This window comes from Hemicordylus capensis, chromosome 6 (assembly GCF_027244095.1).
Source record: "Hemicordylus capensis ecotype Gifberg chromosome 6, rHemCap1.1.pri, whole genome shotgun sequence".
Lineage (NCBI taxonomy): Eukaryota > Metazoa > Chordata > Lepidosauria > Squamata > Cordylidae > Hemicordylus > Hemicordylus capensis.
The window spans coordinates 114,050,174-114,076,324 of NC_069662.1; the positions used below are offsets into that span (position 1 = coordinate 114,050,174).

The following is a 26,151-nucleotide window of genomic DNA, read 5'->3' on the forward strand; positions in this document are numbered from 1 at the left end:
ATATATTGTGACGTGTGTGTGTATTCAGTGAAATGTACTTGCAGGCAGCATACTTATTTTGGAATATCAGACTTAAATCCTTGGGGGCCTGGGGTGTGCGGAGGCCCTGGACTTGGGGGGGGGCATTTTAAAATCTTGTCTCTGGGCCCACTCCAACCTTGCTACGCCCCTGCTTGAATGTGTCAAACCCCGTCCCACTCAGGAACACAAAGGTATGAAATGGCTGGTGAGAAAGCTAAAGAGTTCTAGCCTCTTTTCTCCCTTAGAACGAGGAGGGGTTGTGAGTATTCTTCAAGCTGAAAAACCTCCCACTCTTTTTGTTCAAGCCTTCCTTCCCTCACTCCTCGCCACGTTCATTACCATGTACAGGTCAATATGAGAACACCAATTGAAGTATGAACAAACAAAACCTTGGATATATTACTGTGGCCAAGCTAGCCCTGCTGTAGGGCATGATTTTCCTTTTAGAGTTCTTAGCTCATTAAGGGAAAGCCCATTGTATATGTAATTAAGTGGCCACTTTTGAGCCAGGAAGACCTCCAGACCTGTTTGCTTGAGATTTAGAATTGTGGTCATGATTGGCCAGGTAACTTAGCACCCATTAAGCCCTAACTATAGTCACCTTAAGTGGTGTAGCGGGTATATGCTTGACTAACAAGCAGAAGGTTGCCGGTTCAAATCCCCACTGCTACTATATCGGGCAGCAGCGATATATGAAGATGCTGAAAGGCATCATCTCATACTGCATGGGAGGAGGCAATGGTAAACCCCTGCTGTATTCTACCAAAGAAAACCACAGGGCTCTGTGGGCACCAGAAGTCAAAATAGACTTGAAGGCACACTTTACCTTTATGGTAACCATTACTTACCCAGCCAAGTGAGAACTCATTTTAGTACATATGGCCAATATGTCACATTCTGTGTTCTGGGATCTGTAAATGCTACTATGCTTTCTACATCCTGAGGTGCAGACTACTACAAGGGTAATGACTTATAAGAGAAGCTGAAATAAATAATGTGAGAACACCAGCATATGCTGTATGTCACCACATTAACAAGAAATGTGGCTTAATGTTTTACCTGTTTTAAATTGAAAAGAGAGGCACTTTAATGTGTCAGAATGCATAGCTTGTGTAGCTTGTCAAATGTTGTAGCTATCAAGAACAAAATAATGTCACTGTAGGCTTGTCTATGCATTTTCCTTTTGGCCAGAAGCATTCTTCTATCAGTCTCTTTGAGGCTATTCTCACAATCGACAGAAAGCGGGCTAAGGAATAGCCCACTTTCCATTGATCGTGGGAACCACTGGGCTTGCGGGCAAGCCTGGTGCTCTCAAGGCAGCTAGCCCGCTTAGAATACCCTCCCCTTAAATGAGGTTAACGGAGCGAGTGCTCCGTTAACCTCATCATTCTGCTCGTGTGTAGCTGTGGGGCGTGGCAACACACAAGTAGACCCCTGACCGGGAGGCTGCAGCCTGTGCACTCGCATGGGGGAAACCAGGTGTTGTTCACAACACACGGGGCATCTTGGAACTTCTGGGGGCCATGGGCCCCCCGATCCTGGCAGCCATGTGGTCAGCCAATCCGGCCACCCACCTACAAGCGGCTGCTCGTATATGGGGAAAGTGGGCTAAGCCCGCTCTCCCTGCAGAACCCCGTCAGGCGTTTCATATGTGTCGTGTGAAGCACCTCCTTATGTTAAGCTTGAACTGAGTAAATATGTTTACTCAGATGTAGGTCCAACTAGGTTAAAAAGAACTTCCTAGTAAGAAAACATAGCATAGCATTCATAAGACAAGGATGCTGAAGTACATTGTGCATTGAAGGTGCTGCACAAATTATGGACAACAATAACAATAATTAAGTTAGAGGTTGAATTGATACTCTAATGCTGGTCTTGAATAATCTTGAACATTTCTGTTTAATGCTGTTTGAAATAGAGATGTGCACAAAACAGAGTTTGTGGTCTGTTTCGAGCTTGAAATGAAACACAAATGTTCAAAATGTTTCATCAAAACAGTTGGTCCAACTGGTTGTTTCGATGGAACAAACTCTAAAAGTTTCTAGTGTTTCAGCCATAGGGAACAATGGGAAAATTCTAAACACACCATTGCTCCCCATGGGTAGCTTCTATGGACACCAAAGTGGGTTCAATGGCAGGGCATGATGGCTGCTACCTAACCACCCAACCCACAAAAGAAATGGGTAAGTGGGCAATTTTAAACAAATTTTTAACCTTTCCCGATAGGATCCTATGGGAGTTTGGGGGGAAACCGCTTGCCCATTTCTTTTGTGGGTTGAGTGTTAGATAGCACCCTCAAGAAGGGAAGGCAGGGAACATCCAGCTTACACTGTTTGTATGTCATGCTTGCTACCACAAGACCAGCTCTCCTCTCTGTTGGCACTTGGTACATATTATTCAGAGAGAAACCTGAGGGAAACCTTCCAAATTTAGCTAACAGGATGAAGCAATAAATCCTCATTGCCAAACATCCATGTATGTTTACTTTTCCTAGTGGCAATCTTGAGTATGTTATCTCCCTGATAATGGTGGAGATAAAAAGAGGTATAAAGTACAGAGTATAAAAAGTGTAATGCCAGGTTCATGCTTTTTCACCCCACTTCTGCAAAATGCAGTCTCTTGCTGTTGTCCTTTTCCTTTCGTTTGTGCATCTCACATCTGCCTTGGACAAAATATTTGTCAGTGCTAATGGCACCTTTGCAGTCAGAAAGAGTTACAGCACAATAACTGTCAGTAATGGAGGATCTTGGGGGTACTGGACATGGATTGATAAGTGTCCAGAACAATCATATGCCATTGGATTTAGTATAAAGGTAAAGACATGGTATCTCTAACAAAATCTCTTTCTTAGGTTCAGGTTGATTTAGTAGATTTTAGAATGTCAGTAATGTTTCTCTCCCTTACTGCAATTAGGTGGAAGAGTATAGAGGAGCAAGTGATGACACGTCACTCAATGGAATCCGTCTGTTCTGTTCAAGTAATGACAACATTATGTATACTGTTGAATCTGAAACTGGAGAGTAAGTTTAATGAACATCTCTGTTTCATTTGATTTTATAGTAAATGAGATGTCTGTACCAAGGAACTAAAACACTGCAATACAGTAGAGAGTTTTGCCTTCCAAGCTATTTTCTTAAATCTGAATGCTCTTAACCTTAAGTACAGGTTAGTATAATTCACCAAAATTAAAGGACTAAAGTCTGTGTTTTCTAGTGAAAGTCTAGTGAGATTTACTGTATTTCAAGGTACTAATGATGTCAGGTCATTCAATGTCAATAGGAAGGTTTATGGTTTAAAAAGAAGTCATTTATTATTCACAGTGAATTGGTTTATTTTGAGGATAAAACTTTAGATACTCCTCAGAACTGATATTGGAGAAAATTGGGAATTGATTTAAATAGATTAGGGTGGATTACAGGAGCCCAGTGTTTTTATTGATCTAGTAATCTTTGATATTACTCAAAGATCAAAACAACTATTAAAAAGAAATGTGATATTTGAAGTTCCTGGAATAACAGCATTAGCAACTATTAGTGTTAAATTTCTGGCTTCTAGCATATTGGAGCATTCTATTTATACATTTTAATTGGTTGATTTACGCATACACTACTGCATGCAGAGTTGCCTGATTTTAATATGTGTATGTGTTTTTGCTACCTATAGTTTAATTATTTACAAAGCAAGAAGGCGTATACTCCTTTTTACTGAACCTGCTAAGATATGTTCAGCTCATCTGCTAAATAATGAATAGACTTCATTTTTTTGTAAAATGCATTTATCATATTTGAAAAATCTTCTGATTTAGTATGTTTGCTTGTCTGTTATAGAATGAATAGGGCATCTTCATTTTTTCAGCATTGGCCTAGCACTTTCTTTCTTACAAATATGTGTTAATGCAAATCTTGAGCATACTTGCTATTGTTAAAGAGCTCAGGAGGGGAGATTGCTTTATCTGCCTTAGCTACAGTGGAAGTGCACAGGTAAATTAATTAATATCGTCTGGAAACATGGAGTTTGAGTTCTAAATAAAAAAGTTTATTTAGGAAATCCATCAGGGAGATAGATAAGACCTATCATGCCTCATTGCTAGCTACATACAGGAAGTGGGGAAGGGGAGGAGACGGAAGTAGCTCTCTCAGATGAGAGAATGAAATCTATCAAAAGGGAATCAGAGTAGAGGAAGCATGGTCAGAGGGGTAGGGGAAAGGAATGGCTCGGGCAGCCACAGGCGGAACAGGGGTCGGTTCCTTTAAAATGCAGGTAAGCAGGACCTTACCTGCTCCTCCACCGCCCCACCACTTTTCTGGGCGCGGCACTCAATGTTCCAACAGACACACGTGGCTGCAGTGCTGCTCCCAACAGCTGCACGGAGCATTGGCATGCACATGGCTGCCATACATGCCGTCTGCATGCCAACGCCACATGTAGGTTGCTGGGAGAAGTGCTGCAGCCACACACAGCCTTTTGAACAGTGAGCAAGCGCTGCACCCAGAAAAGGGCGGGGGGAGGAACAGGAAAGGTCCTGTTTACCTGCATTTTAAAGGAACTGACCCCTGCCCCACTGAACCCATTTGAATGCTGGCACCCAAACTGGTTCAGCACTTCATGAAGGAGGTGCCAAACTGGTCCGGGCACATCCCTACAGAGGGGAAATACCCTTACTGGCAATCTCTGCCACTAATGGCCCTAGTGGTCAATGGGACTGCTTGTGCTAAGAGTTGATGCTATCAGGAGCTGCATCTCCAACAGCTATTATTATGTTACCTGCGGTCCATACATTATCTTCTTAAATGTGTAGGATATTGTTGAATAGATGAGTTGTTTTGGAGAGTTAAAAACGTAGTGGCTCTTGCCAGAGATAATTGTGTTATTTAAATACATTGACTTCTAATGAGGCATAACATAGTTGTGACTAACATGTTCCACTCCTTGTTGACTTCAGTGGTAAAACTAACTTTCTCTAAGGCAATAAATCATATATTTTCTTTTTAAAAACTGGCATAGTATTGGCTGGAGCCAAGGAACCATAATCAGAATGGAAATAGCTCCCAGTGCTGTTCTGCAAACACTTATGCAGGAGCTGGCAAAATCCTCAAATAGAAAAGATCTATACCAGTTGGTCCTGTTGCACAAGAAGTTTCATAACAACTTGTGCATGCAGAGTAATATATTTAGATTTCATTTCACTTTTCTTGCACAATACTCTATCACAAGGTGTAAAATACCCTTTTGTGGGCAGAAGACACCTTCCACATGTGGAAGGCCACTTTTGGGTCCAACCTGTATAGCTTAAAAATTAACCATATTTCAAAATTGCTTTGTACCAAACTCTTGTGCTGCATTATACAGAATGTTACATTTTTCTTTCTAGGTTTGGGCACTGGTCAGGTATTATATGGTGTCCAAAAGACAGCATTTTACAATCCTTTCAGCTGAAAGTTGAACCGCCACAGGGAGCTGGAGATGACACAGCAGTCAACAACATCAGATTCCGTTGTACCAAAGGTGCTATCCTAGAAACAGCTGGTGGTAGCTTTGGTAATTACGATGCGTGGAGTGCAGCATGTAATGCAGGTGGAATTTGTGGCATTCAGACCAAGCAGGAGCCATATGGGGGCTTTTTTGTTGATGATACAGCATTAAATGATGTTCGCCTCCTCTGTTGTCAATAAATTATGTTGACTCTAGTGGGCCTTTTTGCGTAATCAGTTTATGCACAATTAATGAGCATTTGTTTCTCATTTGCTGTACTCGGTCTCCACACTTTCTTTCAAAGTGAGATATTCTGCTTGTGGAATATTTTCTGATCACTCAAAGCACATGTTAGCCATATTCACACATTATGTTCAGCATTCTACAACGGGTATACAGTGTACATAGGTCTATATAAAAGTACAGTTATTCACGTGTTATGTTGAACACAGGTACAACAGTACACTTCCTAGCTGTACCATGCATTTGAGGGGTGTGATCCCAGTTTCACTTTTAGAATGAACACAGGTACAGTCATTCACACATAGTACTCCTGGTGTGTAAGGATGCTGCTTTAAGTACTTGCATTTGGTGGCTCCTTAGATGCCTGCAGCATAATTAGTGGCTCGGAATTGCTGGCATGTTGCGGAACATGTCGGCTAGTGACTTGGGTTCAAAGAGCTGCATTTGGTATCTGACATTCGCAATAGGAATTTCCTGTCCCCTTTCCTGCTGCTGTACTTAAAGCCCCCAGAAAGTGCTCCTGAGAGCTGGGGAACTGTCTGACATCCTGGAAGTTGAGTGCATTGGCATACTTCTGGGAGCTGAAGTGCACAAGTAGTAGAAGTGTCTTCCACTTGCACAAGCAGATATTTGGATCCAAGCTAGATATTTATTTCTCTAACCTGCAGGGCCAGCCCTTCTGTGAAGCAGGATGAAGCAGGCTGCTTCAGATGGAAGACTGCGGGCCAGTTTTCAGGGGCTGCATGACAGCCCACCCCCAGGGTGACCTGAATAGGGAAGAAGGAAAAATGGCACCAAACTGCTTTTCCTCTTCCTTTTGTAACAGCAAAGAAGGAACGGGAGATTGGAGAGGAGGAAGGAGTTGGGGGGGGGGTTGATTTTAATAAAGGTAAAGTGTGCTGTCAAGTCCATTTTGACTCCTGGCGCCCACAGAGCCCTGTGGTTGTCTTTGGTAGAATCCAGGAGGGGTTTACTATTGCCTCCTCCGGCACAGTATGAGATGATGCCTTTCAGCATCTTCCTATATTGCTGCTGCCCGATATAGGTATTTCCCATAGTCTGGGAAACATACCAGCGGGAATTCGAACTGGCAACCTTCTGCTTGTTAGTCAAGCATTTCCCTGCTAATATATAAAGAGGAGGGAAGAAAAGGAGGGGACACATTTGATGATCTGTTTCAGACAGGAAAATAGCATGGGCCAGTCCTGCTGACACACTGGCACGAATCAAGTTTCATTTACGCTAATTTTGGCCAGATTTGCTCCCACATACATACAGTTCTGCAAGTTGTTCCTTACATGCCATTTTGTCTTTGACAGGCTGGACAAATTCACAAAATTTATCCACAGGGCCAATTCACAGACAGCCAAACTGTTCCTGTTCAGCCACTTTGCTTCCAGCACAGATTGCATAATAGTGGCAACAAATTAGTCATCCGACTACTTTGCCACAAATGCAATTACCACAAACACAATTTTGCACTTCAGTATTTGGCCTTATCAGTTTCTAAACTGCGGCTCTTAAAAACAGCATCTGAAACACAAAGAACATTATTGAAAGTTTTGAAAGTTATTGATGTATTTATTTTTGTTGGGAGTTATTTTATTTACTCAGTTTGGGCTTCACCATATTTAGTTCAATCAACAAAAAAGAGGTACAAAGTAAGTGAAACTTTTTTTTTAAACCACCCAAATTGTTATTGTTACAAAATTATGCAACCTTACAGGTTATCCCGAACTCTTCATTAGGCAGGGAAAGGCATCACAATTTGGTCTTCAACCATGCAACTTCAGAACATTGAGGCTCTTTTTCAAGAAAATTGGGGGAAAGGCTACCAGAAGGTAACTGTAATCTGATATTAGATTCATGTATCTCCATTGACTCCACAAGAGGGAGGACTGGTTTTATTTTCAATAGGTAACATTTCATAGTAGGTTTAATTACAATTGTCAGAAGCACTGTTGAGCTTGTTATACCTCCACTTGAATCACAGTGATACTCTTGACAAGGGTTCCTCAAGCTTCAAAAATAATAGTTTTAACCACTTATTTCCATAAATTACATAGTATATTAAAATAAACACCTGACTTCTGGCAATTTGTCCCCCCAAGTTTTTTTGAAAAAGCAATTGCAATGTTCTTTGAAAAATAAACCCCAATTTGCAGCTGCATAACTGAGGACAAGCTGAAACCTAAAGAAGAAGTCTGTGTAACCTGTAAGCTTGCATAACTTTATAACAAAAAACCTTTTAAAAGAATCATTTCCTATATTTTTAATCTCTTGTTGGAATAGCATAATACCATCTGTCCATGGCAGTACATTTTAGGAAGAATTGCAGGAAGCTGGATTGTTCATATTCTGCTTGGAGAAATTAAGTTGAACACATTTCCTTTCTTGAAGCTTGGCAACACGTGGATCAAATAACAATGGAGTTCTTCATATTCATCTCTCATCTACGTTGTGTGAATGATCAAACTGCCACATCAGATTGGCTTCCATGTTACATGTCCGTAAACACATTTCTGTCTTTGTGGCTTCAATGCATTTGCCAGAAAGAATGTGAACAATCATTCCATTCTGCCCATGAACAAAAAAATAGACAAAAGAAAACCTAAATACAAGTTGATCATCAATATTATAGATCAGCCACTACTTAGAAACAACCCTGATTTCACAAATGTTAGTAGGGAGCGGGGAATGAACACTAGCTGGAAGCAGAAACATTAAAATAATTTTTGGGTTGAGAGGTGATTTTTTAAAAAAAAGAGTTTGTTCTGTTTTGAACTGTGATCTTAACTTAATAAGCTCTTCCAAAACCCGGTCATGAATGGCTCTTCTCTTACTAGCTAATATTCTGACTAAGGCAGCAGCAGCAATCCAGGAAGACTTGCCAGTACTGTGGAAAGTTTTCTTGGCTCCCACAGGATGGTGACAGAGGCGTAGCTAGGGGAGGGGAGGGGGCCCCTCAGGGAGATAATAAAATAGGTAAAGGTGGAGCTGGGTGCCCCTCAAGAGCTGGGGGTCCTGGGTTCTTTGAACCCATCTGCTCAATTATAGCTACAGTACATCCCTGAGTGGCGATTTTTATTCATCTCTGCTTTCCCCTGGAACTGCCCTGCACCCTCTGAAAATATGTCCCTGAGCATCACATGCTACTCTGGGACATATGTTTTGGAGGGCACAGGTCACTTCAAGAAGAAGAGCAGTGAAAATTCCCACCTGACACTGTGCACTCCATTCTGTAGAGCTCTGGAAGCTTTCGTGTAGATGTATTCAGGCCCATAGCCAGCTTAAAGGTTTGGCAGGGGACTAAAATAGTAGGGGAGAATCTTATCTGGCCTCCATTGGTCCTAAATAATACAAGCAATATTCAGTTATCTAAACACTGTTTGTATTAAAAAAAAAATAGGAGAAGGCAGGCTAGCCCTAGCGCCCCACCCCCACCCCACCGCCGCCAACCTCCACCTCAGCTGCGGGCCTGGACATATCTTTGTGGTCCACAGCCAGCCACTGCCTTGATCATAATGTCAGCCACTGTGTTTTTGTACTCAGAAACACATTTCCAAGTGCAAAAAACATATATATACCATAGATAGATAGATAAATCTTTATTGTCATTGTCCTGTGCAGAACAACGAGATTGAAAAGAATCTACAACCACTACTACAGGACCTAACAAGAATAATCTAAACATATACCCATACGCCCCCCTCCCATCAACCCACTAAAAACCCACTAAAAAACTCTAAAAACTAAATACAAAAAAACCCTCAGAAGCTGTGTTTTGCTGCGTTCAAAGCTGAGACCGCTTTTGGGTAGAAGCTACTTCTCAAGCGGCTGGTCCTGGTCTTTATGACCCTATACCTCCTTCTTGAAGGCAGAAGCTGAAAGAGATCGTTTCCAGGGTGCGTGGGATCCTGCGCTATCTCCACAGCTTTATTATAACATCTAGTGGCATAGATTTGATCTAAGGTAGGAAGAGTACATCCAATTATTTTCTCCGCAGTCTTAACAATCTTGGACAGCAGTGTTCTTTCTCTGGCTGTACAACTCCCAAACCACACACAGATCCCATAAGTCAACACTCTCTCTATACCATCCGTTTTAACTGAGCAAAGAGGCATCTTTTAAAAGTGGTGATTCTCTTATATTTAGCAGGGGAGAGCAACTATCCCAATCCAGCCCCAGCACAGCATTTTTCCAGTGGCTTTTGCTGGTATCTGCCTTATGCTTCTTTTCAGATTGTGAGCCCTTTTTGGACAGGGGACCATTGTATGTATTATTTTATGTAAACTGCTTTGAGCACTTTTGTTGAAAAGCGGTATATAAATATTTCTAATCATTGCCACTATTGCCATTTGTGAAGTGTACATACACCTATTATTCACCATGTTTCCTATAAAATACATTGGAAAGTCTTGGGTGTATTTTAAAGGAAAAATAATACATATACATGCAGTTCACAAGACACAACTCAACATGTGTTTTGCATGTGGATTCTCTGTACTTATACAGTACAAAACATGGTGTAAGAAATTGCTCTTTTAATAAGTTTGTGGGGGGGTGACACTTGCAGTGTATCTTGTTTCAATATTATTTGGTTGGTATGGTAATTTCACTCATCTTCATATAATTTCTGTGATCAAAAAAGACATATTTATTTAACAAATTTACAAGTTACCCTTCAGCATAAGGCTCCCAGTATTTATATTCAGACAATAAAACATCAAGACAAATATAATAACATCCCATTAAGACAATGAGCATGATCCCGACTCATGACCAAACACCACTGAAATAAATGAGACAAGTTCATAATGACTAACTTAAGTCACATTAATTTAAAGTGAACTTAGTCAATATTGCCCAATAAAAGTAGTAGGAGCAGTGGTTATATAATCAATAAAATCATGCATGTCTATAAACCAATTGAACCAGTTTCATAATGTGCTGAAATGCCTAGGCAAATAAAAAGGTCTTTGCCTGACACTGAAAGGACCGAAGTTCTAGTCTTCACTGCACTCCTTGTCAACTTTGGGGAAGACGGATTAAGTGTACCCTATGAGACAGTTCTCGCCCACAAGCACGTGCATCTGTAAACATTCAAATGACTTGACCTATTGCCTCAGCTCTTAAAGCTATTTTGGATAGTCTAGCCTTGGGCACACTCATCACATCACATACCTCTTTAATATCCCAGTGCTGTGAGCTGTTTTCTGTCTCTTTTGTACAGTTTTGAAGGACAACTTTTTCATGCCCGACATCAAAGCAAAGTTGTTGTGCAGAACCAAAACAGATTTCCTTCATGCTATTGTATTCAAACTGCTAAGAAATAAAAAGGAGAACATCACTGGAGAACAGGAAAAGCTAAATAAACAATTTCCTGTCCCTGTTGGCTAACATATGTACCAAATTAAGGAAGGAAATACAGTAGGTGTTTGTTTAATGCATTGTTCACAAGCCAATATGGAAGGGATGTGAGATGTGGGTTAAGCCAAGTAAAACCTCAAGCCAGGAATACTCCAGCACTTAGAAAAGAATCTGGTGATTAGTAGAAGCCAGCATGAATTTGTCAGTAACAAGTCATGCCAGACTAATCTCATCTCTTTTGACAGTTACTAGTTCAGTAGATCATGGCAATTTGACAAACTCCCCATGATAACCCTGACGACGTGGGTAAAAGTTGGCTATTGCTAAGTGGATTCACAGCTGGTTGAACAACTGTACCCAGTGAGTACTCATTAATGTCTCCACATTATCCTGGAGGGAGATAGCAAGTGTCATAGGGCTTAGTCCTGGGACCCTGTGCTGTTCAACATTTTCATACATGACTTAGAGGAGGGAGTAAAGTAAAGGCAAAGTGTGCCGTTGAGTCAGTGTCAACTCCTGGCAATCACAGAGCCATGTTGTCTTTGGTAGAATACAGGAGGGGTTTACCATTGTCTCCACCTGTGCAGTGTGAGATGATGCTTTTCAGCATCTTCCTATATTGCTGCTGCCCAATATAGGTGTTTCCCATAGTCTGGGAAACCTACCAGCAGGGATTCAAGGCAACTTCAGGCTTGCTAGTCAAAGTCAAGTCATTTCCCTGTTGTGCCATTAGGTGGCTTCAGAGGAAGGAGTAGCTTATCAGATTTTCAGATAACGCAAAACTGGAGGGGATAGCTAACAGCTTAGAAGAAGGAATCAAGATTCAATCTGATCTGAATAGGCTCAAATATTAGGCCAAAACCAACAAGGTGAAATTCAACAAATGTAAGGTCCTGCATTTTGGAAAGAAAATTAAATAGTCAAGTCCAGAATTGGAGAGGCCTGATCTGGTAGCAGTACAAGTGAAAGGGCCCTAGATGCTTTAATGGACAACAAGCTGAACATGAGCCAACTGTGTAATGCAGCTGCTTAAAAAGTGAATGCAATTTTAGGCTGCATTAACAGAAGCATAGTGTCCAGATCACAAGATGTAATCAATTCACTCCATTCTGCAGTAGCCAGACATTACTTGGAATACTGGCTGACATGATGAGGAAAATAACTCAAAAGTAGTCCCATGGAAATTAAGTTAGGCAATGCCTAAACTGTCCTCTTATTTTAAATGGGACTGTTTTGAGTAATTCCTTGCATCACAGCAACCACTGTGTCCAGTTCTGGGACCCACATTTTAAGCAGAACATTGAAAAACGAATGGTTTCAGAAGAGGGCCACCAGGGTGGTGAGGGGTCTGGAAACAAAGTCCTGTGAGGAATGATTATGAAAGAGCTAGGTATGTTTGGCCTGGAGAAGAGAGGACTAAAGGGAGATGTGATAGCTATCTTCAATAGGGATGTGCACGGAACCAGTTCAGAGGCCCTTTATAGGCCTCTGAACTGGTTCGAACGGATAGTGGTTCTGCAGGTTCAAAGGCAGGGAGTGCAGCTTTAAGGGTGGGGGAGGGTGTACTTTCCCCTCCCGCCGCTTTCCCCCCACCAGTGTCTGATTTCAGTAAAGCCCTTCGGGGCAGCAGCATACTTCCCTGCTGACCCATTGCCCCCGTTTACCCCATTTATTGTCTGAATATAAATACTGAGAGCCTTGTGCTGAAGGGTAGCTTGTAAATTTGTTAAATAAATATGTCCTTTTCGATCACAGAAGTGATATGAAGATGAGTGAAATTACCATACCAACCAAACAGTGAACACCACCGTGGGCATGTGCCTGTCGCACCCACCTGTGTGCATGGGCCCGATATGCGTGTGCCCATGGTGGCAAGCAACATGCATGCCAAATACTTCTGGGTAGTTCCAGTAAATGGGGGCAACGGGGCAGCAGGGTGGTACGCTGCTGCTCCAACGGGCTTTACTGAAATCGGGCACTGGCGGGGGGGAGGTGCACCCTCCCCCGCCCTTAAAGCTGCACCCCCCACCTACGAGCCTCCCCCACCTGGTTCTGTGCACATCCCTAATCTTCAGGTATCTGAAGGGCTGCCACATAGAAGAAGGAGCAAGACTTGTTCTCTGTTGCTCCTGAGGGCAGGACTACAACCCATGTGTTGAAATGCAAGAAAGCAAGTTTAGACTAAGCAATAGGAAGACTTTCATAATTGGCTGGCTGATGGTGGAACAGTCTACCTTGTGCAGTGGTGGGCTCCTTCATTGGAGGTTTTCAAACAGAGGTTGGATGGTTATATGTCTGGGATCGTGTAGGAGATCCCTGCACTGAGCTGGGAGATGGACTAGAAGACCTCCAAGATCTAGTTCTGACATTCTACGATTCTAATTAGAATATAAGAACAGCCCTGCTGGATCAGGCCCAAGACCCATCTAGTCCAGCGTCCTGTTTCACACAGTGGCCCACCAGAACAATACAGTGAAATACAAATGTAATACAAAAAGAGAAGGTGGGTGAAATAATGAATATCAGCAGATAGTATTATTAGAATTAAACATTTTTAAATGCCTGGGTAAATTAAAAAAAGATCTTCACCCAACCATAAAGGTCATTAAATTTGGTACAGGGAAAGCTCACCTAGGGAGAGCATCCCATTAACAGAGTACCACAACTGAGAAAGACTCTTGGGCAAGTAGCCCTTAGAACATGCCCTATCACCCTTTATCACCTCTTCTTCACATTTTGCACCAGTCTTCATCCTTCATCAATCCGATCCAATATTGGTTGATTTTTCTTTCTATCTAGCTCACTTAAAGTGAATACTGATGCAATATTGACAAATGTCTGTAACTTCAAGAATGCTCTCATTAGGGGTGTGCAAAAAAAATTGTTTAATATCCTTTTTTGTTTTTGTGTCTCTGTGTATTGATGGAAATAATGTTCAGGTCATCATGAAATTCATCCCTTTCTCCTTTGCTGATTCAGCAGTTTGTTCCCATTGATTTTAGTGGGGGAATGAATGCAATTTTCTTGCCTATAATTTCATGGTGCTCCAGCCAAACTGCATGAAAATTGAAGATATTCAGGGACCCTTCAAAGTGATCATATATGCCAAATGCCAGGCAAATAGTATCTAAGGAACACATTTTAAAGAAATGGTACACATTTCTCTAAATGCATTTCTCTACACATTTCTCTAAACTGGTACACATAAGGTTCCAATTTACTTCAGTGGGGGGAGGCAAGTTCCACTTCTCCTGCCCCTTACTTTGCCAGCCAATCTACATGAAATGTGTAGGCATTCTAATGTTACACCAGTTAGTTTATGGCTGTAGAGCTTAAGTTGTCAAATTTACCCCGTGCTCATCCTCTTGCGCTCTCTCTCTCTCTCTCTCGCTCTCGCTCTCGCTCTCGCTCTCTCGTCACCTCCCTCTGTCCTAGCCATGGCTGGGTGCAGCTGTCAAAACTGAGTGAATGAAGCAGATCTGAACAGATCTATATGCCAAAATGGATTGCTGCTCTTTCAGCAGTGGCTCATGGCCATTCAGCTACAATAAATGCCACACAGGACAAAAATGAGTATTGCCTGTTGTGGTTTACGATTTGACCACAAATGAGAGCATGCTCCTAGCATTTATGCCTGAAAATGGTCCCTTTGGATCAAGCCAAGCCCGAGCACTGTCCTGAAACTCTCCTTCCGGGAAAGGAACACTTCCCTTTCCAGGGTCCTAACTTTGATGTAATTGTGTGTATGCTTTGAAAACAGAGTTACCTGGTTGATTTTGTCACTACAAGGTGATAATTCAACACAGCCTCCTGCAGCACCCTGTTGAGACCTGTACTCTGCACAGAATCCAATACCAGTATTGTACAGCTGTAAATAAATAGTGATACTGAAATAAAGCAAAAACTGTATGTTAAAAAGACAGTTAATTCCTCTTTACTTTTACTCTTTTTTGGATTGTGTCATTTTTAAGATACATGTTTATCAAAGTCACCATGTACCAAGGCAAATTTAAACAAGTTCATATAATGGAGTAACTTAAGTAACACATAAAATAAATTATATAAATAAACTGTAGACAGTTATGTTTTCCCAAGCTAGAGACATAAAGTACCTTGATTTCAAACACTGAAATATAAATTAAGTACAGCATAAAATTCAATAGTACTTTTATTTAGTTTCCAGATATTAAGATATGAAAGGCATAGACCATATTATAGCATAAATAATTGCCCCACTCTAGCAAAGGAGATACATGTGAGGATCCCTTGGTGGATGAAGACCCATCCCTGATAAAGTAGGGTTCAGCGCCACTAGGTAGGGATGCGCACAGAACTGGTTTGGATGCCCTTTATAGTTCGGGAAACCAGCAGTTTGACATCGGGGGTGTGTGTCTAGCTTTAAGAATGGGGGAGGCTGTACTTACCCCACCCGCTGCTTTCCCTCCACTGGCATCTGTTTTTTTAAAAAGCCCATCGGGGCAGCAGCGTATCTCCCTGCCGCCCCATTGCCCCCATTTTACGGATATGACCGGAAGTCTCCGACACATATGTGCCGGTGCATGTAGGAGTGTTGGAGACTTCCGGTCATATCCAGAAAACAGGGGCAATGGGGTGGCAGGGAGGTATGCTGCTGCTATTGGAAGTGAAGGACTTTGCACTGTCTCATGTCTCAATGACAGAGGGGGACAGACTAGTGAGTCAGAGGGCGAGAGAGGTCAAGACATTGGTCATCCCTTCTCTACTGTTCTGGCACTATCCCTTAGTTATGTAGATTGCTATTCTTAGGGACTTCCTGCCTGCCTGCCTGGCCACTTCCTCTTCCTCTTCCTTCTCTTTCCTTTCTTCTCCCTTGCAACATGCAAGCTCCTCTCTCCCTGCACCATGTGTGCAGAGATGCATCCATGTGCATCCAGCTAGCTAGATAGATTAGAGATACTATCTCTCCACTTTACTATCTAGAATGGAGTTCACTAATAAATACTCCATATATTGATTTGAAACTATGAACTGGCTCCAAGTTATTTTACTCTTAGCATACATGCATGCCTGGGCAGACTCCACTGTGTTGTGCCTCTATGCACTCTGCTATATTAGAAGGATATCTCTTACCAGAGAGAATTTCCAACAGCCGCCCCGATGGGCTTTTAAAAAAATGGAAGCCAGCGCGGGGAAGTGACAGGAAGGGTAAGTGCACCCTCCCCCACTCTTAAAGCAGTACCCCTGCCACCTTCAAGCCTCCCCACCACGGTTCCATGCACATCCCTAACACTAGGTAGCAAAAGTGGGGGGGGGGTCATAACAGCAGGGCATTTCTGGGTTCCTCATGTTGTGATATGGACAACATATCACAACATGGACCAATGCTCTTGATAGTGAAGCCAAGCCAGGAACAGTAACAATTCTTGGCACATGGGCAGAGTGACCAAGCAAGGCAACAGCAGTAGTGTGCTGAGAGTATATTCAGGGTTATGGGACACACAGGGCCATATTTTTGGGTGGCAAATACAGCCGCAGGGAAGTGTGATCCTTAAAAAATTGCTGCTGCTTCCTTGTGCAACAAAAATGTTCTACTCCAAGCATGACTTTAGTCTGCATGTCTTCCAAATAAATTGGATTAAAGCATCGAGTCCTTGGTTCAACTGTTGGCCTCAGTAGTCTAGGGCAAGTCACTAGGATCACTTTCTAAGCTATTATCTTTTGTTGTTTTTTGTTTATTTTAGTTGAAATGAAGAGGAAAAAATGGGGGCAGGGCTGCTGGAAAGTTCAAATTCACAATCCATATTTTTAAAAGTATATATTTCACTTGCCTTGCCTGAGAATCTTGGTCTGTGCTGAAGTGGCTGAAGTTCAGGAAACACATTTGAGATAAACCACTGGAAACGTTTGCATCCCAGTCTTTTTTGCAGCTGAACACGCTCACTGCAGTTTGGCTTCTCAGCCTGTTGAAGGTACATGAAGCTACTGGGTGATTATTAAGCTCCCTTACATTTATTTGAATATCCGTATTTGTAATTCACGTATCCACTTAAGTCCTGTGTCTCTGTATCACTCATGAAGTACTGCAGGTTATCACTGTTGTTTTTCTCATAATTGTGTGAACCTACTCTACTCTATCTGAAAATCCAGTCCATGTAGGAAGAGCCCACACCATAACTCCTCCCAGCTCTATCATTGCTTCAGTCTCCCCTCTCACATTCCTTGAAATTTCAAAAAATTCTGGAGGAGCTGAGGAGAATGGCATGATGCACTGGTTCCCTGATCAAAAGGAGTCTTCCATTTCATAAGGGGGCCCTAAGATACAATAGGTGACTATGACCTTTTGTAATTTTTATGAATGGTTAAAAATCTCCTAATTGTTAAGAATCCCTTATTCTTGTTTGTCATCTACATTTAATTGTTATTATAGTTGGACTACTATATCCCTGACTACTGGGATATACAAAGACCAATAATGAAGTGGAAAGAAATATATTGAGTTGGAAAGTCACGTATGGAAGTAAGGAGCTTGTTCAAAGAGTTCCAATCAGCTCTCTTGTTAGTGAAAATCCAGGCACTTGTACCCATGTGATTGTAAAGAAAACATAGGATGGTGGCCAGTGTATCAAATAGGATGCCAGGATTAAATCTTTACTAGCCACTTGCATATCAGTATTAGGGCCATAGGAAACATGATAGGTAGATTCACATACCTGCTCCATTCACCTATAAAAGAGGGAGCACAGTACATTTTACTCCCTCCCCACCTTACCTGGCTCTATTCCATTACTTTGAGCAGTTTCTCCCCAGCACAGTACCAGAAGGGAGAATATTATTTAAAGCAATAGAGCAGAAAAGCGCAACGAGGAGAAGAATGTTAGGTTTAAATCCCCTCTTCCATGAACATCTTTTTGTGTAAAGAGTAGACCCTTTGCATTCTTGCAAGAGTAGACCCCTTGCATTGTGAACTGGGCAGACACATTCATAAAATGTCCATGGCTGCCCCATCACATCTCGCTTGGCCCTAAGAGTCCCCGCAAAGTAGAACTAAGAAGAGCAAGTGTATATGCAAAGCCATCTCTGGTCTGTAACTGTGCTATTTTTGAATGGGGCTGAAGCTTTCTACACCTCAAAAAGCAGAATTAATAAGACAATCTATAGTGTGTTATCCTCTTTAAAGAAAAGCTAGCTGCATTCTATCCTAAGTCTGTGGAAATCAGTAGATTTCTTAAAAGGTCACAAACTGCTGGGAAATTCTCTTGCAAAAGTTCTATTGAAGTGAATGCTGAAAGATATCAAGAAATGAAAGGGAAAGGAAGGAAGGAAGAACAAGATGAAAAGAAAAGTGTGTGAAAGTTTTAAAAGAGAGGAATGGTGCTATTTTCTTAGAACTTCAAAGAATTACTTAGCTCTTACTCAAGCAAAATACTTCTAAGGAATTTACCTGGCTGATTAAAAATGCCATCCTGTCCTGTTTGTAAAATAAATCTTTAAATGAATCCAGCCAAGTTTCAGCTATTCTGATTTTGTTCCTCTCTACTGCTTCTTGATCAGGAAAGTTGTATGGATTGCCTGTTCGATAGACATGCCCCACACGTGAGCATGGAAGGATTTCAACAGATCCGCCACAAAGCCAGGCCTGTAACAAACGTGGGGGGAAATATTTGAATGTATCACCTCATAAATTGAGATAAACAGTTCTTTAATCCCTTTCACAGCCCCTTAGCCCCTATGCTTAGGTGTCAATTGTAACTGCAATTTGCATTACAAAGAATGCACACAAGGACACATTCCTGGAAGCATTATTTTATTATAAATCCTATAAACTTTGTTTTTAAACATGATCACGTGCTTACCTTTATAGATAATTCAAGATTTTCAGCTCCCCACAGGGTCATGTCAGAATCATAACCACCCGTATTTTGGAAATAATGTCGATCCACTGCTACTACTACTCCAGGCACTGCAGGGCTCCTAGGGAATTTTAAAATATTTCAGCATTATTTGATGTTATGCTTCCCCATTATTGTGAAATGCCTTCAGTATAGTAAGAATAAGGGTGTGTGTGTAACCCTCTAAAATGAAGGTATTTGGTGAAAAGTCTTTTTCCCTCTGCCATCTGTAAAATGGTCCTTTCAGTCCTGCGGAGCTTGGCGCGGCAGCCATTTTAGATGCTGCTGCACATGTGCAAATGGCCTCTGTGGACCCCCCCCCTCCCACGCCGCCTCGAGGACCGTCTCCTTCGAGGGAAAAGGTAAAAAAACTTTTTAAAAAAACTTCAAAAATATATATTTCGCCCCCCGCCCTCCAGACCGAACAGGGGGTAGTTCAGTTCGACACCAAGCTGTCAAACCGAACTGGCTTGATGTCAAACCAGTTCGACGTCAAGCAGTTCGCACATCCCTAGTGTATTCATCTGAGTCTGGAAAGCATTTCTTATGCTTCACTGTATATTTCTAGCTTCAACTCAAGTGGAACAGCACTGGAGAACAGAAGCTTTGCAGCAGATTAGCCAAAAGTATGGATATATGATCATTTCCCCAACAACTACATTGAAGATATTCTAGCAGATTCTCACTGGTGAACCATACCTGATAGGGCTGATGGGAGACTGCCGTACCTTCTTTTCATGTTCTGCCAGTGGCTCCCAGTGGAAATCTAATTTCCAGTCAAAAACACCCCTTTGCAAGTCCACAGAGTGATAATACTGAAACATCTTCCAGTCAATTACATCTATGACAGGAGAAACAATCCGACTTCTGAAAAGAGATTGATGTATTGTTATTTTTAAGGATAGGTTTTTAAGCACATTAAACTGCTATCACGTTTTCTGGTAGAGTTTGATACTGCCAGTTTTTTTGTGGGGGGGAATGTGCATTTCAGAAAACCTAACGTTAATTCCAGGGCCAGCTCCAGGTTTAAGTGAGCCCTTTGGGGACAAAGAACCATTCTCTTCTTATTACTCTTTTTATATATAAAAGTTCTGTAAGGAACGTTCTTGTTTAAAAGTGGTGTATTATTATTATTATTATTATTATTATTATTATTATTATTATTATTATTATTATTATTTCTTGTTTACACAGTCAGACAGGAGTTATTGACTAGTTTGTTTTATCCAGACATCGAGTCCTTCCCAAGGACCTGGGATGGCTGAATTTTGTTATCAATGTTGTTGCTGTATTATTATTATTATTGTTGTTGTTGCTGTTGTTGTTGTTGTTTCTATAATATGCTAAGGTCGTATGTGGCAAGCCCCGCCGACACAGTGCTTTACCAATCAGAGATAACAGAACAGAAGCACCATAGTGATTGGACAGTGGGGATTCCATATGCAGATAGCGAAGAGGTGTGGGTGGGAGTGAGTGAACGGGCGGGTGGCAGAGTGGGGGCAGATGAGCGTGGGTGGCTGACACTGAGCAATAAAGCGAGCGGGGGAGAGCAACAAAGTCCTAGCACACAGATGCACTGTGCAGGCTCAGCTAGTTGCTGCTGCTGTTGTTATATGGTGCTTTTCACAAGTGGCTTTTGGTGCATCCCCTCCTAATTTTATAGGAGGGTATCCCTAAGCTCGCAAGGAGGCTTACTGTGACAGTGGATTTTCCCCCTTTTTGTCACTACCAAGGCAACAGAAATAACATAATTCCCTTTGGCAGCTGCCTGTAGGAAGTCACCATTCGCCCCCCCCCCAAGGCCACCAATGTAAAGAGTACCATGACATTGGGGGGGGGGATGGTGTCCCCCCATGGGTGGCTGCCATTTTTTTGGGGGGGGGCACCACTTTTCCCCACAACATTGGGTTAGAGGCATTGTAGGGAACAAAATGACAGCCAGGCCCAGTCCTCCCTAGGGGGAGCAAGGGCCAACATCAGTGGTGCAATGGGCCCTATGAAGGACCCAGGGCCTGCAACTGTCTGAGGGTGGAGGCTGACACCAGGCCTAGTTCATTTACTTTTCAGGGTGACCTTTGATAGACTTAATTAAATCAACAGCAAACCCTGATGCAAAGTTATGTGTATGTTGTTTATTGTGACAATGCATTGGCACATGTATACATTTATGAGAAGAACATGGCACAATTGTATAGTATCCGAAAAATGAAATATGCAAAGCAGACAAAAACAGAATGCCATAACTTAAATATGTCAAGTATTCTCACTGTAAATATCATTCTCTTATGATTAAAACTGATTTACAGAAGAAAATGTGGTTAAAAATAACACCTAACCTTATAACTTAATGACTGGGAAAAAATATAAATTGCACATGAAAAACAATGAGACTTAATGACAGATAAAAAATATTTCCATGGATATACCTTTAAATCAGTTATTAAGAAAAACAAATTCATTTATTTTCCAAAATAAATTACATGCTGAATATGGTCTATTAAATATTACTACAAAAATGGTAGCAATTCCAGTTTCACATGATTTATAGAAAAGAAAGGATTATAAGTTTAAGGATGCATTCTCTTCTCTAGCTCAACATAGTTCTATGAAAATGAAGTTGATATAATGCATTTTACACCACTTAAGATCCAATCTGGATACAAATTATTATGAAATTCTTTAAGCATAATCAAAGAAGCTCATATTTGTATGAAACTTTATAGGAAAAATGGTCACACATATTTAAATGGTTATGTTAGCTTACCTCTGTATTTGCTTCTTTTGAAAGCATCTGTTTTTGTCATATTCACTCAAGAATGTAATCTTTTCATAGTAAATTTACTACAAAGGCAGTCATTTCAAAATAAAATAATATGAAAGTTGGAAGGTGCTTCAGTAATTCCTTTCATTTTTAGTTTAAAAACTGGCAGACAATCAGTGGCTTCTCACACTTTGAAATGGGTCATATGTACTGGCAAGCGATTGCTAATGTTACTCTATGGAATCTGACAAAGTAGGAAAATACCCATAACAGCCCCTTAGAACACCAATCTCAAAATGCCATTGGCAATATGGTCTCAGGAAACTGAGAAGGAGCCTAGATCATTTTGGATTCTTTCAAATGTTTGCTTTGGAGTACCTTAAAGCAACAAAAGGTCACACTTCAATTCTTAAAAAATAAGCCTTTCTTCCTGTTTGGGACTTTTTGGATGGAAGATAGTCGCCAGTGAAATACATTCCCATCTCTCTTTACATAAACATGAACATTGTGTACTATTCTTCGGGATTTAAAATAAATAGTAGAGCTAATTAATCCATCTGTTTTAAAACTTAAATAGACATTTAAAGTTTTATGTAACAGTCTGGAAGGGGCAAATGCCTTGATAAATTGTTCCTATTGTGCTCAAACCTTCTTTCAAAGTGGGTCTTATATTGGATGGCTTTGATACGTAGATTGTTGTCAAATCAAGATGAGGCTCACATTTCAGACAGATTGACCACATCCTGGAAAATCAAAAAGTGCTAAAGTGCAGCAAGATTGCACCACATGGGGGACTATATTCCAAATAAAGTTTTACTTCAAAGGGTGGCCGGTCTGAGAGGCTATTCCCACGATCATCCGAAATTGGGCTAGGGGAGCTTAGCCCGATTTCGGATGATCGTGGGAGCCACCGGGCTCGCAACTAAGCCCAGTTGCCTCCTGGTGGTTAACCCGCCTAAGTACCCCACCCCTTAAACCGGGTTTGTGGAGCAAGTGCTCCGCAAACCCAGTTTTTCTGATCGTGAGTAGCTGCGGTGTGGCTCTGCACTACAGCTACTCATGAGTAGATCCCCGGAGGGGAGGCGAAAAGCCATCTCCCATCTCCGGGGGTCTCTCCTGCACTTGCACAGGGCATACGGGAGCTTCCAGGGGCCATGTGGCCCCCAAACTTCCCAGCCCCTGCCGGCTCCGTCACAGAGCTGGCAATTGTGTGGGCGGCTGGTCCGGCCGCCCAGGGCTCCTGCCCTGCTCGTGTGCGGGGAGACCCGGCTCCTTGTCTCTTCAGTTGTTGGACGAAAACTCCCATCCATTTATTGCAGCTTGGGATTATTTATTTGGTGCATTTCTATACCACCAGAGTCTTGTGCCTCATGGTGCTTTCCACACATGAGATGATGATGATAGGAGAGTTGTAATCCACCAACAGCTTGAGAGCCTCAAGTTGGTTACTCCCAATTTACCATGTGAAAATAAAAACAAAAAGAAGAAGGGTGGGCGTGCCAAAAAAAAAGTCTGAGATAATAGCTTAAACTTCAATCAGAGGTTTACTCCCAGAGCGGTGGAATGCACTTCCTGCTGAGATTAGAACTGCTCCGTCCCTGATGGCTTTTAGGGAACATCTAAAGACATCTCTTCAGCCAAGCTTTTTAACTATCTGGTAGTTTTTATGGGTATTTTAATTTGATCTTTTTATATGTTATAATTGTTAAAAATGTTTATCTTTTTGTTTTATCTCTGTAAACTGCCTAGAGACTTCAGTAGTGGGCAGTATACAAATATGTCAAATAATCAAATCGGGTGACAAAAAAGAGATACCATTCAGTTGCCCAGGCATGTGTCTTTGTCAGTGGCAACAGTGGAAAGCGGTTCTTCCAAAAAGGTGCTTCCACACCCTTTAGAAAAAGGTGCTTCCAGAGTTTTTTTAGTTAACACAAGCACCGCTTGAGGATCCCCATTTCTCTCTGTCTTTTCCTTTGCCATGTGAAAATGACAAGTAAAAGTCACCACACGAAATATGAAGGGGAGAAGTCAGCCCTGGAGAATTCCTGTATTTACCTAAATCCAAGACTAGTTTCCCCCCAAGTTCTTTGGTGTTAGAAATTAGGGAGGCATCTTAAATTCAGAGAGCTGTTCCTTTTGTATTTACAGTAACTCCCATTTGTAAAGGGGTCATCTTATATTCAGGGTTGTCTTCTGTCAGGTAAATATGGTAATGTGATAGGATAGAGGATCAACCTGAGGCTCTCCAGCTGTTATGGGACTAAAACTCCCATTACCCTCAGCCCAAATTTATTGTCTAGGGATGAAGGGAGTTGTAGCCCAACAAAAGCTGCAGAGTCTCAGATTGGCCATTCTGTTATAGGAGATTTCATGGTTTGGAGACTCAGCAGATGGAGAATGTCTCAGGAGACTATTCTGCAGAGCTTTACATGGCATCTTGTATAGCGCACAGACTCAGCAAGCAGAAAAACCAGGCAGGTCAAGCAGTATTCCCCCACTTGACTGCTAAACATTACTGGCAGCTGCTAGTTGGGTTGGGGGGATCCACAAGGTGACGGTATCAGGACAGAGGTCACATTTTACTACATCTTACAGACGGGGGAAACTAGATGAAGATATCCTGGTTCCAAAAGCAGTTCAAATTGAACTGTCAGGGTATTGTAAAGGTGCAGGAATTCTTTTTCCAAGAAAACAAATGTGCATTATAGGTGTAAAGTATTATGAAAACATTTCTTCAATGCCTCTTCTTTAGATCTACTGTACTTTAGCAGTGCCTTGAATGTCAATTAACGCAGTCCTTTTGAAATTCCAAGGCTGTTTTCTTATAAATGTTTCATAACCCTAGGAAATAAATATGAGATCTAAAATATGATGATGCAACAAGTCTGCAATTTTATTTTTTCCCAAATGCTTGAGGACTAATGTAACAGAAGGATAGGCTGCTGCTATATTTATGAGAGCCAGCGTGGTGTAGTGGTTAGAGTGCTGGACTAGGACCGGGGAGACCCGAGTTCAAATCCCCATTCAGCCATGAAACTAGCTGGGTGACTCTGGGCCAGTCACTTTGCTCTCAGCCTAACCTACTTCACAGGGTGGTTGTGAAAGAGAAACTCAAGTATGTAGTACACCACTCTGGGCTCCTTGGAGGAAGAGCGGGATATAAATGTAGTAGTAATAATAATAATAATAATGATGATGATGTCCTGCATTAATATCACAACACACTTGTTTCCTTCTGGTAACACTTTTTGTAATAATTCAAATGCTTTATATATGATGGTGTTTTCAGTTCCATTACATGTATGTACAGTGGGGAAATATTAGTAATTCGATGCAATATAGGGATCTCCTTTGCTTAGCAAGAGGCTTTCCAATTTTTTTTATAAATCTTGTTAGATCTCTAACAGAAGCAAAATCATTCAAGTAGCTTTTATCTTCAAGCCTATTGAAATTAGGGATGCAGTGGATACCATGTAGTACTCAAGTGCAGTTCACAATCCTTGCAAAATAGCGTTGGCAAAGAATTTGGTAGCAATTCAGATGTATACATATATATAAATACCCTTGCTAATGGGGGAAAGAGGCACCTTTTAAAGTGGTGGCTGTCTCACATTTACCTGGAGGAGAACAGCTGTCCCTATTTATTCCCACATAATGTCCATCCCAGTGGTGCCTTCCTTGCATGTCTTTTTTCTTTTGTTACTAACAATTTATTAAATATACATTTCCATAATTCAGCATTCAAAATAATACAATGTGCAAAAATACAACAATGGCAGCATTCACATGATCACTTTCCTGCTGCGAGAAGTTAGCCAGGATCAGTAGGTGAGCCTGACACACGATCACTGACTATCACTGCTGGGTTGCTGTAATGCAGTGCCCACACAATCCAGTTAGCAGCTCTGGGGGAGCAGATCATGGGAGCCATTAGCCTCCAGAGACTCGGATGGAATCCTGGCAGCCTTCATGCTGCCCGCCCATTGGATAGCCTTAATCACATCCACCAGCCACACTCCCATTGGCCCCGATGCCAGAGTGGAAGGCCACAGCAGCTCTGAGTATGCTCAGCAGCTTTCGGCAATCTCCCCAATCTGTTGGATTAGTTTATTCTCCAGTAGCCCCATTCTCCAGTAGCTACCTAACGGCACAGTGGGGAAATGCTTGACTAACAAGCAGAAGGTTGCCAGTTCGAATCCCTGCTGGTACTATATCGGGCAGCAGCACTATTGGAAGATGCTGATAGGCATCATCTCATACTACGTGGGAGCAGGCAATGGTAAACCCCTCCTGTATTCTACCAAAAGAAAACCACAGGGCTCTGTGGGTGCCAAGAGTTGAAATCAACTTGACAGCACATTTTACTTTAGCCCCATTTTAGAAGTCAAGAGGATGATGGTTCTTTTGATTAAAGAT

General features: G+C 41.7%; 2 protein-coding genes across 11 annotated transcripts in view; one reads left to right on the forward strand and one right to left on the reverse strand.

Annotated features, from left to right (window-relative positions):
- The first annotated feature begins 2,611 nt into the window (after positions 1 to 2,611).
- On the forward strand, positions 2,612 to 5,708 carry LOC128330025 (vitelline membrane outer layer protein 1 homolog). The gene is made up of 3 exons (XM_053262175.1): positions 2,612 to 2,834; positions 2,935 to 3,041; positions 5,393 to 5,708. The coding sequence occupies exons 1-3, from the start codon at positions 2,631 to 2,633 to the stop codon at positions 5,691 to 5,693; spliced, it is 612 nt and encodes a 203-aa protein (XP_053118150.1). The 5' UTR covers positions 2,612 to 2,630; the 3' UTR covers positions 5,694 to 5,708.
- Positions 5,709 to 6,468: 760 nt separating this feature from the next.
- GALNT15 (polypeptide N-acetylgalactosaminyltransferase 15) overlaps positions 6,469 to 26,151 on the reverse strand; it is a 37,049-nt gene continuing 17,366 nt past the window's right edge. The window contains exons 4-10 of one of the 10 annotated variants that reach the window (XM_053262161.1): positions 19,674 to 19,841; positions 18,939 to 19,056; positions 18,527 to 18,721; positions 16,914 to 17,045; positions 14,873 to 14,974; positions 10,921 to 11,058; positions 6,469 to 8,313 (exon numbers count right to left, since the gene is read on the reverse strand). In XM_053262161.1, coding sequence (XP_053118136.1) covers positions 8,179 to 8,313; positions 10,921 to 11,058; positions 14,873 to 14,974; positions 16,914 to 17,045; positions 18,527 to 18,721; positions 18,939 to 19,056; positions 19,674 to 19,841 — 988 coding nt within the window. In that variant the 3' untranslated portion in view covers positions 6,469 to 8,178. Of the gene's footprint in view, positions 9,704 to 10,920; positions 11,087 to 14,872; positions 14,994 to 16,913; positions 17,046 to 18,526; positions 18,722 to 18,938; positions 19,057 to 19,673; positions 19,842 to 26,151 lie in introns of those variants that run through there. The other 9 variants (XM_053262160.1, XM_053262168.1, XM_053262169.1 and 6 more) reach the window with 9 other exon arrangements.

Excerpts from the sequence above, each read along its gene's own strand:
- LOC128330025 (XM_053262175.1), top strand. The coding sequence starts at position 2,631 with ATGCAGTCTCTTGCTGTTGTCCTTTTCCTTTCGTTTGTGCATCTCACA. Across the intron at positions 2,835-2,934 it reads CCATTGGATTTAGTATAAAG|GTGGAAGAGTATAGAGGAGC; the intron begins GTAAAGACATGG and ends TACTGCAATTAG. Across the intron at positions 3,042-5,392 it reads GTTGAATCTGAAACTGGAGA|GTTTGGGCACTGGTCAGGTA; the intron begins GTAAGTTTAATG and ends TTTTCTTTCTAG.